Source organism: Desmodus rotundus, chromosome 6 (assembly GCF_022682495.2).
Source record: "Desmodus rotundus isolate HL8 chromosome 6, HLdesRot8A.1, whole genome shotgun sequence".
NCBI classification, from domain to species: Eukaryota; Metazoa; Chordata; class Mammalia; order Chiroptera; family Phyllostomidae; genus Desmodus; species Desmodus rotundus.
This window is the reverse complement of record NC_071392.1, coordinates 34,787,687-34,808,471: the sequence shown is the minus strand read 5'-3', so window position 1 is coordinate 34,808,471 and position 20,785 is coordinate 34,787,687. Positions and strand designations below refer to the sequence as shown.

Here is a 20,785-nt window from a genome sequence, read left to right as displayed (position 1 = left end):
TATTTTTTTAAAGTCAAAGTATCACTAATGGTATTTCTATGAATAGAACCAATTAGCTGTTTTATAATAGACTATTATTCCTATTTTAATTCTAATTAGAGAGTGAATCTTTTCATTATATAATATCTTGTACAAATCTACTGTTGCACTTTTTTTTTGAAATTCAGAGTGAACTATTAGAGTAATTATGACTGAACAGGAAGTTGCGAAAGTGTTGTTTTTGACAAGTTTGAGACTGGTTTTAAGCTAAAAACAAACAAAAAAACAACTATAAAACCCAAACCAGATTATTCCCTTGGTGTTGTCTCAAACCAATATTGTTTTCTTACTTAATTTTGAAAGTTTTTACATTCCGGGTGAATAAATGGCCACTATAAAAATAAGAATGGGTAATAAAGACCAGAGAAGAGGTACCTGGTATTGAGTAGTTGGGGTGTTTACAGCCATTTTGGGGCAGTAATTGATTAGGGCTCCAGTATCAACCATCAAACATAAATTTATCATAGCAACCTTTTCATTGCATTTAAGATGTAGAAAAGGAGGTAGCTATAGGTGGACTTGGTTGTTCCCATAGGAAACTCCTAAAACTTCAGCACATTGACAGGGAAGCTGACCTTAGAGATTTACAGCAGGATAGGGAAAAAGCCCATAAGGTCAGATACCCTATTTGTGTTCTCAACCCTCTTTTCTTCAATAGATATGTGTTGAGTGCTTGTCATCAGCTCAGGGGTAGAGCTATGACAATATATGATACAATTCTCACCATCAAAGCTAGTTGTTTAGTAGGGTGATAGTCATAATAAAAATAATTACCAAAAGGACTTTTTAAGCAACAGTTATGAGAGTGCCACAAAGAGATGTCCATGTTGTCCTGAAGGCATTTGATGGGAGACCTGACCTAGTCTGGCTGGTTTGGGAAGACTTCCTTGAGGAGATGGTATGAATTTGTAGTTTGAAAGATAAGTAACAAGCAGGTGAAATGCAGTGAAATTAGCATGTGCAAAGGCCCAGAGGCCCTGATAGGATCTTGGTGCATGAGAGGAACAGAAAGAAACCCGGGAGGGTGGACAGACCAAGATGTGGAGACAGTGGTACAGAAGGAAGAGAAAGTAGGAGTATAATGTTTGGCCAGAGTCTCCACTCAAATCAGGTGAATCCTAGAGGAAACAAAGCTAATTATGCCTTTGGTTACTTTCTGCCTTTGTTTTCCCTCAATGTTCCCGAAAATCTGGAAGTGCATCTCTAACTCTCTCTGGAAGGCAGAGTGTTGCTTTGGTAATTTTGAGTGGGGCCAGTGGGTATTCCACATAACAATTCTGTTTTGGACAGAATAAATATTATCTTTTTGAGATCATGCTACAATACTTTTATGATTAAAAATTGTTTTGAAAACATTTCTTGACTAGTATTAACAGCTGGAACTAGCCACTTTTGTTTCTAAGTCCAGGAGAGATCTGTAGTTTGAAAGCAGTAAAACTTAGAGACTGAGAATAATTTTTAGGGCTAGATAGACCTAAATCCAAATCCTGTCTCTGCCAATTAAGGTTTGCTTGGCCTGGGACAATTTACTTATTTCTTCCCTGCTTCATTTTTCTCATCTATTAAATGAGGAAGAAAGACACAGAGCCCAGAGCTTTGGGTATGAAAAGTGCTCCACAAACTTCAGTGTTGGTGTCATTATTGAGGGAAAGTGGCAATTTGTAAACAATTCCTGGCTGAGATTTGGTGGCTTCTGTCTATTCTTCCTACTGGTTTCTGATTCTGCTCAGGACACAGGAAGCACCTCAGGATGACCAACAGGAATCCTCCACTCCCTGCTTCATATTAAGACATTCTTCTGTGCCACGACACTGTCGATTCCATGAGAAATTAGTCCAAAAGTAAACTCCTGTGGGAACTTGTACTGTATACCTAGCACATAGCATAATGTGTGCACCTAGAAAACAATAAACATCTGTGGAACAACAACAACAAAAATAAGTAAATAAGTTAACGCAGGTGTTTGGAACTTGGGTAGTTTCTCCTGTTCACCCAACACTGTCCAGTTTGGACAGGTCTGGGAGAGCATATTATGCCCCCTCCTATAGAAAGATGCAGTGCATATAAACAGGAAAAGTAAAAACCAGATAGTGAGACTTAGATCTGTTCACCTGATACAAAGTTCAGCCTGTGTGCTGAGGCTCATGTTCACATGTTTTCTTTCCAAGGTATGTTAGAGCCACTTCTTAATCAACTTTCAATTTGAAATCATGAAATACCAGCACATGACCTATATTAAAATTTCTTTAATTTTGAAACACTTCAAACATTAAAAACTGTGTAAAATATTGTAACAGATATCCCCATGTAGATTTAACAAGTTAGTATTTTGCTATAGTTTCTTCAAATCTTTTTATGGTTTTTAAAGCCTACTAATACTGTGTCAGCATATCTCCTATTTTATTTCTATTATACTTTATTCATATCTTTGCTCTTGATCAATCTTACTAGAGTTTTTTTAATACATTGTTTTCAAACAACAAGGTTTGCTTTATTTCCTATTTTTTTTTACTTAAAAAATTCTATTTAGCACCATCCCAGGCATTCTGATCCAGACATTTTTCATTACCTATGTATACATTTTGTAATTTATACTGTGACTTTTATATAAGTCAAATTATTTAGATTTTTAGAAATATTTTTAAATTGTTTAAAAGTTTTATATTTAATATTTAAAAACTTTTAAAACATGAGCATCTTTTGTTACTGGTTTTAACTTTTATCCCTAATTGTAAGTGCCATGTACAAGATACTGATTCTTTGGGGGTTGGCTAGTGATGCGTTCTTGAACACAGTGATGCAAGAGGGAAAAACGATGCTGCAGTGAAACCTTTTTTGGCACTTAGAAGCTGTGCCTGTTTGCACTTCCATCTTCAAAAAAAGAGTGGATGGGAGGATGAGACAATAGAAGTGAAATTAAAGGAGGGGAAGGGCATGGTGGTAGTGGAAAAACAAACTTGTTTCTTTTTTTCCTTGCCCCAGATCCTCAAATAGTTGACATTTTCTTAAAAAAAAAAAGGAGGAAAAGAAGACAACATTTTCTTTTCAGATGGAACAAAACGCTTTTTCTTCCTTTAGTTGAGGGATGCCAAATATGCTTTCTTTTTGTGTAGCTGTCTTCTAGTCAATTTTATTTCTTCCTGTTATAGTCAAAAATCAATTACAGAATAAGGTTTCAGGTAATATGCATCTCTTATGGTAAAAATTTTGTATAGAGCAGTACATTTAAACTTCTATTCTTTGCAAGAAATTCAATTATGTAGTGGTTTCCTGGAAAGAGTTATAATTTCGTGAGTTTGTAATGGTCTAGTCTTTGTATGTGGTCCACATTGATTTTCCATTCTCCCAATTTAGAGCTGCACCTCCGAGAACCTGATAAGTACCCTCTCTGCATTACAGTAATTTGTTGCTGAGGAGCATTTTGTGGGAACCCAAAATTTTTTAGTAGTCTGATAGGAGATCGATAGTTATATTACTGGGTCTGTAATGATTACCTGACAGCGGAAAAATAGTTTCTCTTGCCTATTCTCTGGTTAAAATAAGCAATTGGGAAGCTCTGCTTGACTTACTAACAGAATTGATGATCAGATTTACCATATTATTTGTGTAAACATATCAATTTGTATTTTAAATGAAGCTTTGGGAGTCTAGATTGGCCAGCTAGAGGTAATGAAGATACAGATTGCCATATTTTGCCATGTATAATGTGCCCCCATGTATGGTGTGCACCCATGGTTTTGACCCAACTTTCAGGGAAAAAATCTTTCATTTTAATTTTTTAATTCAATTATTTATTTATTTATATTTAGAAACAAAATTGATTATTGTATTCTTTGGTACTATTTGGCATATGGATATCATTATTGCTTTCTAGAGTTACACATTTAATGCATAAGCGTATAAATAAAAGAATTAAAAACATTTATATAGGTACAGAATTAGTGCTACCCATGTATAATATGTATCCTTATTTTTCCCTAAAAGATTTGGGCAGAAAAGTGCACATTATACACGGCAAAATATGGTAATCTTATTAGATGCATAATGCTGTGTTAGCTATCTCCGGTTTATTCCACTGAACTAAGCTCCTTAGGAGCAAAAGCGCTGGATTATGAATATAAAAACTCACTTGGTCATGTTCAAAGAGATGAGAAGTTGTACTCTATTGAATAGTGTCCCTCAAAGTTCATGTCCCCTGGTACCTGTGAACGTGACATTTTTGCAAATACGGTCTTTTTAAACGTAACCAAGGTAAGAAGAGCTTGTACTGGACTAGGGTGGGCCCTAATCCAGTGACTGGTGTCCTTAGAGGAGGGCAGGTAAGACACAAGCACAGACAGGACATCAGGAGAGCACCATGTGGAGACAGCTAGAGACTGGAGGGCTTGTCTACAAGCCGAGGAACACCCTGGATTGCTAGTGACCTCTGGAAGATATGAAGAAGCAAGGAAGGGTTCCCCTTTCTTCAGAGGGAGCATGGCTCCACCAACACCTTGATTCCAGATTTCTGGCTTCCAAACTGTGAGAATAAATTTTTGGTTTTGAGTTACCCAGTTTTTGGTAATTTGTTGTGGCAGTCCTAGGAAACTAATACAGAAAGCATTTCGATTATATTGGTGCCTGAGCCTACATACAAGAGGAGAGGGAGTGAGTCTGAACAAAAGACATTAACAATTGTTCAGTGAGGGTACGCATGAGCTTAACTCCTGGGAACCTATCGCAGTTTTTACAGTTTGTTTTCCTTAGCTGACATTACCCAGGGGAAATCGGTATAAGAAAAGACTCCTGCACAACAATAACAATAGATCTTAAGCTCACTAGATCCCTGGTGGGCTTTCATTTATTTATTTATTTATTTATTTTTGAATTCAAGAGCTCATAAGAAAGTTATGGACCCTATTTTCTGTGGGGTTCCCTATCTTCTAAGAAGTCCAGCTCTTTCCTTACCACATTTGTTTCTATCCAGTGCCTTTGTAGTTCTGTTTCCTTTTTTTTTTCCCTGTGGAAACTTTTGCTACAATAATATCGTTTTTCATATTTTTCTCTTTAACAGGGATTGTGCATCTTCTAAATAAAAGTATTGTTTCTGTCAGGTAGATTTGTCTCCTTTTAATATTTAAAATGTTTTTGATTGATGACTGTGATACAAGATCCCAGTGTTGGTCAATGAATATTAAAGTGGTGCAGAGATTTTAGTGACCACTTAGCTTTAGATGTTGGAGGAGCTGATCATTTGGATGCTGCCTGAATACTTGAACCCTGAAGTGGGGTGGCAAACACCAATATTTAAGAGTGTCAGCCAGTAGGATGAATGAGAGACAGGCTGGCTGTGATCAAATCAGCAGTCTGTGCCATATTCATTTTAGGCTGATTTTTGCCATGCAGGAGAATGGAAATGTGGAAACAGAGGCCCAATGTTAACAGGTCTCCTAATTTTTAGAGGAAGATGTAAATCTAAGTTTCAAGAAGTATGAAGGTGTGAGATTTTATCCTGCTTGCAAGGTAACAAGTTAGCCTTCTGCAATTTCATCTCAACTGGCAGAAGACAGGCCACTCCCGGCCAGAGACAAAGGACTTTGTTATTCATGGCCGTGGCAGTAACCAGAATGGCAACACCTCTTTGTATTTGTATCATGAGCCATTATGACACCTTCACACATAGTGCGTTGTGTTACTATAGAGATTTTTTAATTTAGGAAACCTGAGCCTTTATAATAGGAAGTAAACACGCTTGCCCTTTGCTCTAGAGGGAGAGAGCTCTCTTCCAACATTGTCCACTGTACAGACATCCTTGAAAGGATGGTCCAGAACAATCTCAGACAATGAGGAATTCCGTATTTTTATAATAGCAGTGTTGCCAAGTAACTTTCAGAATTTATTTCCATGGGTTATATTAAAATGACATTTTATGTGTCATTTAAATTAGGCTTTAAAGTTAAAATCTAGGAAGTATTCATTTACACTCTTGATCCTAGAGTTATATTTCATAGCTCAGTGTACTAACAAAACAAATTTTAGGGGTCAATATTGGATGATAAGTTCCGGCCAAGATGGAAGCGTAGGTAGAAACCCTTTGCTTTCTTGCACAACCAAAAGGAGGATAACAACCAATCTAAAAACAATAAACAACCAGAAGTGCCAGAGAATTGAACTGCATGGAACTCCGACAACCAAGGAATTAAAGAAATAGTCAACCAGACTGGTGCGCGGAGACAAAGAAATAGGGCCCAAATGAAAGTACAGAGCAAAACTCCAGAGAAAGAGCTAGGCAATGAGGAGATAGCCAACCTATCTGATGTGGAATTCAAAACATTGAAAATCAAGATGCTCACAGAACTTATTGAGCTTGTTTGAAAAATGAAAGAACAAATGAAGACTACCCAAAGTGAAATAAAGCAAAATATTCGGGGAACCAACAGTGACAGGAAGGAAACCAGGACTCAGATCAATGATTTGGAACAAAAGGAAGAAATAAACATCCATCCAGAAGACAATGAAGAAACAAGAATTCAAAAAAATGAAGAGAGGTTTAGGAACCTCTGGGACAACTTGAAATGTTCCAATATCTGAATTATAAGGCTGCCAGAAAGAGAAGAACAACAGCAAGAAATTGAAAACTTATTTGAACAAATAATGAAGGCAAACTTCCCAATCTGTCAGAGGAAATAGACTTCCAGGAAGCCCAGCGAGTCCCAAAGAAGTTGGACCCAAAGAGGAATACACCAAGGCTCATCATCGTTAAGTTACCCAAGATTAAAGACAAAGAGAGAATCTTAAAAGCAGCAAGAGAAAAGGAGACAGTTACCTACAAAGGGGTGCCCATACAGCTATCAGCTGACTTCTCAAAAGAAACCTTACAGGCAAGAAGGGGCTGAAAAGAAGTATTCGAAGTCATGAAAGGTAAGGACTTACATCCAAGATGACTCTACCCAGCAAAGCTATCATTTAGAATGGAAGGGCAGATAAAGTGCTTCCCAGATAAGGTCAAGTTAAAGGAGTTCATCATCACCAAGCCATTATTATATGAAATGTTAAAGGGACTTACCTAAGAAATTGAAGAAGATCAAAAATCATGAATAGTTAACAACAAACTCACAACTATCAAGTGAACCTAACCCCCCCCCCAAAAAAAACTTCGAAAACAAAAACAAACTAAGCAAACAACTAGAACAGGAACAGAATCAGAGAAACAGACATCACATGGAGGGTTTTCAGTGGGGAGGGGGAGGGGAAGAATGGAGGAGGAAAAGGTACAGGGAAGAAGAAGTATAATTGGTAGACATGAAATAGACAGGGAGAGATTAAGAATGGTATAGGAAACAGAGAAGTCAAAGAACTTATATGTACAACCCGTGAACATGAACTAAGGGTGGGGAGAATGCTGGAGGGTTGCAGGTGCAGGGTGGAGGGGAGTAAAGGGGGAAAATTGGGAAAATTATAATAGCATAATCAATAAAATCTACTTAAAAACATATCAGATGCCAATCATTTTATTTTGCCATATACAGAAACAGCCCTTTCAAAACACCTAAATGCTATTTACTATTGACACCAATTCAAAAAGAATGAATGTAACAACTAATGCAGTATGGTAACCTGGGTTGTATCCTAGAACAGAAAGAGGAAATTAATGGAAACACTGATGAAATCTGATGGGTCAGACTCTAGTAAACAGTAATATACCAATGTCAATTTCTTAGCTTTGATGAATATACTCAGGTAATGTAATATGTTAACAAGGGGAAACTGGGTAATAGGTTTAGTAGAACTATTTGTACCATCTTTGCAACTTTTGTGTGAATCCAAAATTATCCCAAAATAAAGTCTTATTAAAATTTTAAAAAATAGATAATTTTATTAATCAAAGAGAAAGAAGGAACTAATCTCAAAACACAGGGCAGTTACATAAAATTAAATACATTTAGCTTTATGAAAAATTGACTACATTATACTTATTTTTCTCATTTTGGCATAAGCTGGTGAAGACTTTGACTGCATTAGTATAGATGGACAGATTATCGATATTGGAACTTCCATGGGATAGCTTTATTTAATTTCAATTTGCTGCGAAATGAGATGAAATTGTTTTCCTTTCTACTTTTCTTAGCCTGTAGAATCAGATACCCTTACTCTTTCTACCAGAACAGATATTTGGCCTATGTCCCTTTTGCAAATCCAGTTTGATACTGTATAATCCCAGGTTATGAATTTTAGCCAGGGTGGGTTAGTAGATTCTCTCCAACATGGGAGTTAGCATTTCTAGGAATTTCCTGGATGCAAACGGCCCTTCAGAGACTCAGAATTTCCTGACTCAGTAATGTCTGAGAAAGCCATTTCTCACTATTAGGAGGGAAGGGCAAAGGTAGGAAGAGGACAGTTTCCTCGTGTCAATGCCAAATAAGAGGAAATTGGGAAGAAGTTGTTGTAGGCAAGCACCTGTTAGAACAGAGTGCACCAGGCAGCCATACATAAGTGTGAGCAGTGCGCATGCTGGGGAGGAGTCTAGTGTGCAGCAGAATTCAGGGGCAGCGTTTAAGTTCCTGCAGGGGTGTGTAGCTTCTGAATCACGGCAGCATGTTGGAATCATTTGGGCAGATTAAAAAATGCCCAGGTCCCACCCTGAGATTCTGATATAATTGGCATGGAGTGGAGCTTGGTGTTTTTTGAAAAAGCTCCCCCTGTGAAACTAATTGCACCCAGGGCTGAGAACTACCGTGCTAGAGTGAACGAGGATCTCATTTGTGGAGGCTGAGCCCCCGTCTGCAAGGCAGAAGGCCAGTCCTGAGACTGGTGTCCATGGAGTGGGAGAGGGCCACGACTCGGTGCAGAGCAGGGACACAAGGTTGCAGAGTTGGTGTTTTGGTCTGGAAGTGTCTGCACTGGCCCTGTCCCTTTCATGCTGACAAAGTCATGCGTATTTGCCTATGACTTTCAGTGCATGTAGCACTGAATGACCCATGTCCTGGGAAACCCCTTGGTCTTAGGCTAACCAGGACAGTTGATCACTCTAGTCTTTTTTAATCCAGGCCAAAGCATCCTTTACGTTACCTGTTACCTACAGGACCCTGTTTCCAGCACCGCTGCTCTTTGGACGCAGTACACAGCAGAATTCCCACAGGTTCTTATCTCACCTTCCATTTTCTAGCTCATGGAGACAGCTAGTTTGAGGGGGAACAAGAAAAGAAGTGGAGAACAGCTATAGCTGTTTACATCCTTTCTGCTTCAGTAAGAATCTGCTCAGGAACTAAAGTAGGATTTCATTGAGCTCAGCAGTGAGGAGCTTTAGAATGCAGAGGGTTAGGATTCAGGTTTGGGTTAGAGTAAAGGAGTTGTTCTCAAACTTTATAGAGTATATCGACGTACAGACTTTGTAGAGTACAACCTGGAGGGTTGGCTAAGACATAGGTGGCTGGGCCACATCACCCAATCCAGGATGAGTAAGTCTGGGGGAGGCTTGAGAATTTAAATTTTGAACAAGCAGCTGCTGTTGGGCTGGAAACCACTCTTTTTGAGAACCATCAGTAAAGAGACTTGACTTCAGGCATACATGGTCGGGGAGAATGTGAAAGTCCTCTCTCAATCTGTTTTCTCTTGAGTAAAATGGGGAAATTTATATTTACCTCATCAGCCATGATGAAATATCACACAGGTCACCAAGATCACCAAGCTGAATGCCCAAGGTATGGTAGACAATTTCATGTTCTGAAAGGTCCCAGGCATCTTCCTGGTACCTCTGCATGGGGCTGGTTTGCTATTGGGTTGACTATTTTTAGGTTAATATTTCCAAATGTAATGACCACCATGACCTGGGGAACTTCCTGCAACTCTAAAAATACCTGGGGCCCCACCTCCTGGGAGATTCTGGTTGCAGAGGTCTGAGGGAAGGCCCGGGACTCAGCGGGTTCGCACTAGATGGTTCTGCAGGTTTTGGGAACCACTGTTGTGGGGCAGCACTGCTCTAGTGCGGAGCTCCTGGACCACTGCAGCCTCACCCAGCCATTTGGAGCACTTAAAAAAAATGCTGACACCTGCGTCCCATCTCCAGAGATCACGATTCCATTGGTTTGGAGTATGGCCTGGGCACTTGGATTGTAAAAGCTTCCCAGGTGGTTCAGACGTGCAGCCAAGGTTGAGACCACTGCGCTATTGTATTCCTGCAGTAAGGAAAACATGGAAATTTTGTAAAAATGCCGATTCTTGGTCTCACCTCAGAGCTGCCTAAATAAGCTCTCTGGGAAGAGACGCAGTCATCTTTATTATTAGTCAGATGTCTGAAATGTTAGTTTTCACACATGAATGATAAGAATCCTCGCTCAAGGGACACAACAGAATTCTCCGTGAGTAACTGTTTCCTGACTGCACCTCTGACCTGTGTTTGTAGTAGTTCCCAGGGCCTTACTTTGTCATCTCACGGAATCCCCTGCGTACTACCGTGAAGCAGCGTAGGTGGATGTTACCCCCATTTTATTGATGAGGAAACTGAGATGCAGGGAGGTTTTCTCTCTAATAGCACTCTTGGGAATACAAACGTAGGCACATATGCTTCCCTGGAATGAAACCACAGTGTCCAGGGGAACAAAACAGAAACAGGAATGTATGCATGAAGAGAAGTAACACAGTTTTTAAAAAATACACATAGGAAAATTCAAAGGAGGGATTAGTGAGAAGTACTTTGTCAGGAGGAAGGAATCTGAGAAGGCTCTTTGGAGGAGGTGGCCTTGGCCCATCTTGGAGCTGATAAAGTTGTAGTTTCCTTTGAGGCTCTGGGTGGAGCTCAGATGACTATAGCCTTGCTGCTGTGCTCCCATTGGTCCCCCCTGTTGGATTTTCATAGTTTTATAATCCAGTCTGGGTAACTTCCTTTGTGCTATCACTTATCACACTAATAATAAATTGTGTTTTTCTTCTGAGATCTTCCTGGCAGTTTAATAAAAGTAGGGTTTGTCTTTGACTTTTGCAAGTAAGTGATTATTTTGATTTCCTAGAATAAAAATTGCAATAAGCTTTTTGTCCACTGGGAAGAGAAACCAATAGACATATGAACTATCATTGTCATATAGTTCATTTTTATAGAGGTGGGTAATTTTTTTTAGCTATAGCTATCTAATTAGCTAAAAATAAACATCTGTACTGTTAAAACTGTGTTATTAAATCAAGTAGTATGGAGAAAGTTTCAAGGACAATGGATTTATTTCTGGAACAAAAGAGACAGTAAGGGAAAAGCCGTGACTGGCAGTCAGATAAAGAGCCGAACTCTGATAGGCTGTGCCGGCTTTTCTATTTTCCCACAACATGGGTCTCAGATTATTACATATAATACCTACTTGCATAAAGCATTGGTTGCTCAAGAGAGTCATGTGAACATGCGGAGAACCTTTATAGTTGATAAGACTTGGGAAAGTTGGCTTAAGTAGTGGTCTATAGAATAGAAATACTCAGTTTGAAATAAAATACAGTTTATTATTGTCAGGTGTACATCTTTTAAAACAGATATAAGTGCAAAGAAATATAATTACATTCGCCCCTTAAAATACCTATTAAAAATTTCGATGCACATATTCTCTGACCTACCAGGTCCACGTCTAGAAATCGATCCTACACATACACCGATAGAAGTATGCAAAAGTACGTGAAAGGGTGCTTGTTGCAGTATTGTTTATGACAGCCAAAAATGGAGATAATCTAAATTTCTTTTAGTACAGGACAGTTTCAATGAATTACTGTGCTCTCCCATAGTGAAAGATTATACCATTATCAAAAGAATGAGGAACTGATATAGAAAGATCTCAAGATTACCTTAAGGAAAAAAATTAAGTGGCAGAAGAGTATGCATAGTGTAAATCCATTTGTACTTTGGAAAGGATGTCTGTGTATTTATGTATATACACATTTACTGAAATATGCATGGACTATTCCTGAAGTGGTACACAAAATCTGTCAAAAATGCTTACCTTTAAGGAGGCTATTGCCACCTAGGCAGTGTATAAAGGGGGTATTTTTAATCTTCTGTACTATGTAGCTTGTGAATTCTTAGAACTTGTTTCCATAGGTATTTATTATTTTTAGAATAATGGATACAAGTAATTGTTAAATATAAAAAATGAATTTTTAAAATTTATTTCAATGATTTAAAAATATATTTATATAAATAAAGAAGCTGTTTAGCATTAAAGCCTTTATCTTGCACTACAAAATTTTGAGGCATGTTAGAAATGCTCCATTAGTTTGGTTCTTAGTTCTAGTAACTATTGATTTATGATAGATAATCCCTGAAAGAAATCATCATTTATTTAAAAAAATTAATTTCCACCATTATTTAGAAAAATTACGTATACTCCCAGTATATGCCAGCCTCAAAATTTGTGTTATAGTAGCCCAAACTAAGGATATTTTTTTCCCCTTGGTGTTTATGCTTCTCTTGAGGTGTCATGGAAACACTTGATAATGAACCAACCATATTGAGTTCTTCACTTCATTTGCTGTGAACATTAGGCTTTTGGGCAGATGGGTCCTGATCATATGCTGTTTTTGGATTGACTCCTATTTCCCAGAATTAGAAATGAGTGAAAGATTATTTTCTTCTATCTATCATCTCTTTAGCCCTAAGTCAGTGGAATTTGCTTTAAAACATGAATTTTTTAGTCCTGGTTATGATTTAATATAACGTGCTTCCTAATTTATCTTAAAGAAAACTTTTGTAATTTATAAAACATTTTTTATATGCCTTTTCCTCTGACATATTTTTCCCACATACAGTGACTTGGCAACTTCCATTATTCCCTAATCTGATACCATAATTATTGTGATTATTCTCTTTGCTTCTATTTCTCTTTGTTTCTATTGTCTTTATATTTACTCTGTGTTTAGATCTATGCTTTTAGGTAAGAGTCCCTGTCTGTTCAGGTCACATCATTGACTGTTGGTCTTTTGTGTCTGGCCAATAGACAGCTGGAATGTTAATTATGATCCAATTAGATTGTGTCCAGGAAGTGAAAGTTGTTTGAAACATAAAGACCTGTCATTCAGTTAGAATCTAATCTTATGGATAATTCACCAGTCCAACAGTTCCAACAAGATACTTAAAATTCTGTTAAATTTACCCCCAGCCCCACTTGAGAATAAATTTTAAAAATCAGTCTAGGGAAAAGCTTAGATTTGTACGACATAATCCACAGGCTTTATATCCAACTCATAAGTAGTGTAGGGACAATGACACTGGCGACTTCCCAGGCAGCCAACCTTGGCTCACAGAGATCGTGACCTCCAGTGTAGAACAGAGATAAGAGTATTGTGGGATTGATGTGATTATTGAAGGTAATTATGTATGTGAAGTGAGTAGGACAATACCTGACATAGAGTAATTATAGCAGCAGCAAACATTTATTGAGTGTGTACCAAGTACCAAGCATTATTCTAAGCCCCTTATGCATATTAGCTTTTTAATCATCTGAACAACCAACCCTCTAAGAGTATTACCTCCATTTGACAGATGACAGAGGAAGGTTTTGTAATCTGCTTGATTGCACAGCTAGTAAGTGAAGGAGCAGGTAGCTCACACGGTTAACAGCTACACCAAACCAACCCTACACAGGAAGTCAGTAACAGCTTTGTTTCTGTCCTTAAGCCTTCTGAGTTCCACCCCTGTCCGAACCACATGTGAAGTACCACCCTATTTTATCCCCCATCGAATCCAGCCATACTCCTCTGTCCGTGGTGCTCAGTGATTGCCTTGGGAACGGGAAGTGTCACAGGGTCAGGGGTTACACTGTGTACCATTTTACCTGCTCTCTACCCTCTCATCAAAGCTGAGGTTCACTCCATGTTGTGGGGTGATCTCATTAGGAGCAGCAGTCTCAGGCCAGGCTGCCTGCCTTGAAATTCCAGGGAAGATGTCTTTAGCCTTGTTACACATCATTGTGCCCTCCTTCTCCCTCCTTCCATTTGTCAAGCACGGAATATTGTAAGTGGGGTTAGTCCTGAAGCCAGACTGTGGTTAACATTTGCTCCTTTAAGCCACCCATTCTATTAGTCTGTCTTGTTTCATTCTTTCATATCTCAGTGGGTCAGTTTAATTAAAAGCTTTCAGTTTCTGAAGACATCAGGGATGGATGGGGGGGAGGGTGGGAAAGGTCATTTAGGCCAGTGCTTCTGAAAGTTTAATGTGCGTGTGAATCAATCACCTAGGAAGGGACCTTGTGAAAATGCCAGTTCCGATACAGGCCATCAGGAGTAGGGCCTGAGGCTCAGCATTACTGACACATTCCCAGTGATGTAGGTGCTACCGGTTTCCAGACCACACAGTGAGTAGCAAGTATTTAAAACTGAAGGCACCACCCTGATATGGCAGAGGGTGTACGTTTATGTTTTCCAGGAACATTTAATCCGGGGAAATGAGTCAGTGGAATTTGGTTAATGTAACTGGCTGCAGGAAGAAACTTCTCAATTTCCAACCCTACCCTAGACTGCTTACCAGTAAAGCCATTCCTGGTTGGAGAAAAGAATAGAATAAACTTGTCAAGTTTTGATAGAAACACTGTAAAAATAGGTACTCTCCCCCATCAGTTTAATTTAGTGACTCTTGAGTGATTCATATGCATTTTTACTGAGCTTTATGGGAAAGCATCATGGCTGTTCCTCCAGGTTGAGCTTCTCATGACTGGAGAAACAGATGATTAAACTTTTTCTGGTGCAAGAGCCACGTGTATATTTTAGTACCTGTTTCTTTGTTCCTTCTCTTATCACCTCCATAAAAGGAGAGTTAAGTCAACTTTTATTTCCCTGTCTTGCTTTGAGTCAGCTCACTAGGAGTTTTTATGAGTAAGTCTATTAGAAATGGTTTGATAATCCTAATCTGAATAATGAGACATTGTCCAGAGCTTTACATATGGAGGTGCAGTGTGGCAGAAACCTGCGCAGTGATGCAGCTGATTCGCCTTGTGATGGCAACTGCTTATGTTCTCTATTCTGTTTGCAGGGAGGAGAACACTGTTACTACCAGGGCCACATCCGAGGAAACCCCGCCTCATTTGTTGCATTGTCCACATGCCACGGGCTGCAGTAAGTGTCCACACTATTTTTTTTGTACCATCCATTCTTTGAATCATTTATTTTCTTTATTTGTAACACACTGTAATCAAAATTCCTATTTTTTTTTTAGAAATAACTTGAAATCAGTGATGGATCTGGTCTTTTCTGTGGTTTGTAAACCAAACATTTTAAAATTAGAGTTGCAGAAGCCCAGGGCTTTAGAATTACAATGTGATACCTTATAGTGGTGTTTGAAGCATTTTTCTAGATTCATCCAAGTTGAGACTGGAGTGTTTTGGACAACTGTGGGCTGTCTCTGTGGACGTTTAGCCTCTGGGTAGCAGTCCTACTTTTGCTCCTCCTTGATGTTAGTTTTTATATTTTTATAGAATAATAGAGATTTCAGCAGATGGAAACTCTTGACTCCTCACACAGAGAAAAGGCTGCAAGTGACCTCAAGAGCTCGTGTGGTTCAGCTCCTTTTTCAGCTAAAATCCCACCTAACCCGCCGCAAACCGTGGGAGGGTTCTTCTGTTCTCAGAAGTCTCCAAGGATCGAAGTTCATCCTTCCTGGGGAGGGTGGGGGGGGCTTGCTTCCTTCCTCATAACCTTCATTATCAAAGAATGTTTGCTGATGTTTGACATGGGAATACATGTACTTCCTCCGTCCTGTTGATGGTGGTGATGCACAGGTGGCCGTCTTGCATTTGTTTTGAAACCCGTCACAAAGCCACTGTCGTTCCTCAGCATTCTACTGAAGCTAAATCATCTCAGCTCCTTCTGACTTGTTTTACTTTCTTTTTTTTTGACACAGAACAGGCCAACACTTTAATTCACTTTTGTTAAATTTTTGTTTGGTGAATTTAAATACTTCCTGTCTATTACCAAGATAGAGATGTAACTTTTTCATCTACCGAGCAGTTATTGAGTGTCTGCTGTGTGCTGGCCAGTAGGACTATTTAGGTGGTTAGTACATGAACTCTGCCCTAAGAGCTCAGTCTGGGGTGGGGGCGGGGAGCTAAATCTAGCTCAGCCTCCTACTATGGAATATGATAGGTATATTTGTTTTCTTTAAGAGAGAAAAGATTGAGAGAAATGCAAGCTGAGAGTGGGCACTGCTGGATGAGGTGGTGCTGGAGGGCTCCAGAGAAATGCCCCTGAGGAAGGTGGCGTGGGCCCAGAACGGGGTTCGGTAGGATCTTCCGAGAGAGGGATTAGATTGACAGGTCTTAAAGAAATCACAGAAAGAGATCTAATGGGAAAGGCCAGAAGATGTAGCTGGTCTGCCTAAATGGTACCTGCGGTCAGGCCCTGGCAGCAGGGGTGTGAGAGAAAGGGAGGGAGGATGAGGATCAGCTAAATAGCCAGAAATAGGAGGCTACGTGCTTGACACGCTGGAGGACTTCTCTCAGCTTATTTGTTCTAAAAGACCGTTTTCCTTATTTTAAATAGAGAAACACTTTTAACAAACGGGAGTCCACACCTAATATCTGAAAGACTTGGTTTTCTTATCTGGGAAAAGGAATGTTGAAGTTGTCTTCCACAGTCAGTTTGTTCTGATTTCCAGGTGAGCGCGGCTGTCAGCTAGGACTAGTACACCGGGCCTGTGGACATCTGTGATGACGAATGTGTCTAGTAGGAGAGAGATTTAAAAAATGAGTCTTTTCTCCCCTCTCCCTTCCTCTTAAAATCTCAGCCCTAAGTCACTATGTAAGCATCTCGCCTAGGGCTTATTCGAGTTGGCCTCCCTTTTTTTTTGAATGGACACAATATTGCGACAATCAGAGAGAAGTTACTGCTGCCTTCTATGGTCTCTACTAGAGCTGAGAACCTAAGACCATTGCTTGCTACTAAGCCTCCATAGTCATGTGAAGGAGGATGGAAAAGGAAGTTTAAGGGAATTTTTGTGACTAGGTCAGGAGTAGAACTCAGAGTCTACTTCAGTTGTTTTAAATAAGTAAAATTTACCTTTAGAAAACGTTTCATTTAAAACTACACAAAAACAACCAGAAAACCCACTGTGTGCTTTTGAACACAGTCAGGACGGTGTATAAGCATGTTTGGGTGTTCTTCCACTTTTGCGAGCGTGTTGGAAAAACTTACTCTAGTTCCTTTCCATTTTTATTATTGCGTCTTGTCTTGATTTTATATTCCGAACAGAAATTACTGATAGAGATATTTTGGGTAGATATCACTGAATACTAAATAATTTATTTTGAATTAATTGCAGTGATTTAGATATGAGATATGTTATATCATACATTATTTATCTTTCATAAATTACCAAATATATATTAAGATTTTCCATTTCCTTAATGTATTTAATTCAGTTGAACACAAAGAGAAAATAATCAGATTTGTATTTCCTACATAAAAACCCTGAAAGAGCACTTTTTTTTCAAATTTGAAGGAGTGATGGGTAATATTTTGGTCTTGGTATGTTCGATGTTAAGACAAAATCCTGTCAACTATAGGAATCTTAAAGAATGGAATCAAATGTAAGTTTATTGCCCTCTTGTGGCAATTTGTAAGAATGTCTCTTTTCTTTAACAATACTATGATAAGCCTTTCAAAATTTTTGTTCAATTGACTTATAATGACTTTGTCCTAGCTGCAGGTTTTTATCAAGCATTTTCCATGTTATTGTCTCAATTTACTTATTGGATTTATATAAATATAACAGAAAGGTATCAGTCCTCAAATAAGGCAAACGAAACACATATGCCTTTTAACCGTCGAAGAGATTGTGATGGCGTATGTAATATCGGGAACCAGAATCTCGTAGATGTAGACGGTGACAGGATCTGCTTTCTCTACACTGTGCATCATGATATTTAAACCCAGTATAAGGAATTGATCTTCACATCGGACATTAACCTAATGCAAGAGGAAATGATGCCCAGTACTAGTTAAACAAAACAAACTGCTTGCAGCTTAATTGGTGTTACCACGTGGACTTCGGTGAAGGGAATGGTTTTACATAACTTTCTCAATGGGTCCGGCCAGGTCTTAACAGGAGCAAAAAGATTGTTACTGCCATATTTGGTCTACTGTTTTGGAAAGGCTTTCCCCGCTGATTCCTTAGGCATCTATTGCCAGTAATACAGGGTCCAGCAGAAGTAACACCTGCTTGAAGTGTGGTTGGTAGGGTAATAACATGGGTGTAATAATTTACAGTTTTAATTTGAACATTACACCTAAAATGTCATATGGTGTGCTTGAGTGTGATATTGTTATGTTACAGAATTATATGCTTATGATTTTATAATAAAATATTTTGTAATAAAAAGGGGGCGTTACTTGTGCCGGACCCTGTGATTACAAACTGCATCTGTTTAGTTTTAAATTCCAAATGCGATGTCATCCAAATTCAGAAAGTGCACTCTTGTTTGAAAACCCTATAGATGTGAGAATAGCAGTTCTAAGGATATATGAACATTGAGAACATGTGGAAGATGTTAAGGCATGGATGAAAGAATTTGGATAGAGGCAGAGTTGGAGGCCATTATGGTGATGGCTCAGGAAACCAACTGATTTCACGAAGCCATCAGTGAAAGACACATACTGTTCCTCATTTAACAGCTTGGATGTCTTGCAGTCATTTCCACCTAACACTGAGAAATGATGGCAGAAGATTACAGCTTCCCCCTGCCCGATGATATCACACATTCCTTCAGTATCAGGAGGGGCTTGCTCTCAGTAGAAGCGCCATGTTCCACTGAAAGGCGTGACTATCGGGATCTCTCTGAGTGAGAGTTGAGGCCATCTGTAGCTCAAAATGCCCTTCAGAGGATTTCTCCCTTGGCTGATCGTCATCTCCAGGCCAACATTTCCAACACCGAACCCCAGATTTACACTCTGCCCCCTGCATCCAGCTTCCTTGTGCCAACCCCGTTCTGTCCTTCCTGCAGCTATTTTCATCTAATTAAATGGCAACTCCATTTTTCCAGTGGCTCAGGTCAAAACCTGGAGTCCCCACTGACACGACTCTTTCCTCCATACATCATTTGACATCATGAACAAATCCCATTGGCTCTACTTTGGAAAAATAGCCAGAATTTGACCAGTTCTTACTATTTTCATTATTGTCACCTAAGCGACCATCTTTCACCTGGATTAGATGGTGAAAGAAGATGGTCGCTTAGGTGGTAATAATAGAAATACCATTGCCATTGGGGCAATTCTTCTAAAAAGTAAGGGAGATTGTGTTTCCCCTCTGCTTCGAACCTTGCCGTGGCTCCTCATCTCTCTCAGAGTAAAGGCAAAGGCCCTAGAGCTGACCTGTTCCTCTGATCTCCTGTTACAGCACTCCTCTCTCACCCACCCTGCTCCAGCCCACTGTGTCCTCAGTGTTCCTGGAACATGCCAAGATTCTCTTACCTTAGGGCTCTATTCTGAAATGCTTTCTGTGCAGACATCCTTATGGCTCACCAAATCACTTTTTTCATATCTTCGCTCAAATGCCATCTTCTTTGTGAAGCCTTGCTCTGACCCTCTCTGTAAGGGAACAGTTTTCTGTCTCTGGTCCCTACGTTCAATCTCTGGCACCAGTTACTGACCTTAACCTGCTTTATTTTCTTCCCTAGAATTTATCACCATGTCATATATATTTAGTTGCTGATTACATGTATTTTCTGTCCTCCCTAGAGTGCACATCCGCACCAAGAGGGCAGAGAAGCGGTCTGTTTTGCTCAGTTCTGTGTCCCCAGAGCTAGAGCAGCCCATCCTATGTTCTTTCCACATGTCTGTTCAGTGCATGATAAGGAAGGTGGGTTGCTGACTGGAGATAAGCACTTCAGGAACCAGTCTGCCTGCTCTATTCCTGCCTCTCCTCTCGCTGATATTGTAATTTGGGCAGCTACTTTGTCTCTTTGGGCTTTGGTTTCCTTACTTGTAAAATGAGGATACTCGTTGTTCCTCCTCATAAATTTGTGGCAAAGATTAAATGAGTGTGTTTAGTTCATCGTAAGTTGTTGAAATGTGTCGGCTCTTGTTGCTATGACATCTTTTGTGTGTGTGGTGGGCAGGCAGTTCTCAGGATGGTCCCTGACATGGGGCATCTGCGTCACTTGGGGTTTGTTTAAATGCAGCTTCCTGGGTATCAGCCCATAAATCTGAGGAAGGCCCTGAAAGTTTTGCATTTTTACTAGCTTTCCAGTTGACTATTTTCGTATTAAAGTTTTAGAATTGGATGTTGGAGAGAGGAATAATGGCCCACAATCAGAGAAGGGTAATTCTGAGCCTGGGGAACAGCCTACGTGAAGAGACCCTGCTGCTTGTGGGGAATCAGAGGGCGGGGCCTTTCCCTCTCAGCAAGTGCGTGTGTATGTAGTGTGTGGTGTGTGGTGTGTGTGTGTGTGTGTGGTATCTGGGGGGTTCTGTGCATGTGAGTGACTCATGGTGTGGGCTGTGTGTGCGGTGTATAATATGTGGGTGCATATGTATGTGTATGTGGGGTGTGTGCGTGGTTTGTGGTGGGGTGGTGACGGGTGGGACTGGGAAGTGGGTGTTGAGAAGTAAACTGGTCCTTTGGCTGCTGCTGCTTTTAAAATGACTTTGTTTTTGAGGCAGGAGTTGATAGCCATGCCTAATTATTTTCTTGTTCTTGGCAGTGGGATGTTCTATGATGGGAACCACACCTATCTCATTGAGCCAGAAGAAAATGACACCTCCCAAGTAAGTGCTCCTTCTGTTTGCTGTGGCAAATGTGAATGCGGTG

The 20,785-nt window shown here is 39.6% G+C and overlaps 1 protein-coding gene across 11 annotated transcripts in view; it reads left to right on the top strand.

The window, feature by feature from the left end:
• The window catches only part of ADAM22 (ADAM metallopeptidase domain 22), a 221,584-nt gene that overhangs the window by 119,327 nt on the left and 81,472 nt on the right, over positions 1–20,785 (top strand). For all 11 annotated transcript variants that reach the window (XM_045194380.3, XM_045194376.3, XM_024557684.4 and 8 more), the window contains exons 5-6: positions 15,014–15,096; positions 20,679–20,742. In XM_045194380.3, the coding sequence (XP_045050315.2) occupies positions 15,014–15,096; positions 20,679–20,742 (147 nt within the window). The remainder of the gene's footprint in view (positions 1–15,013; positions 15,097–20,678; positions 20,743–20,785) is intronic.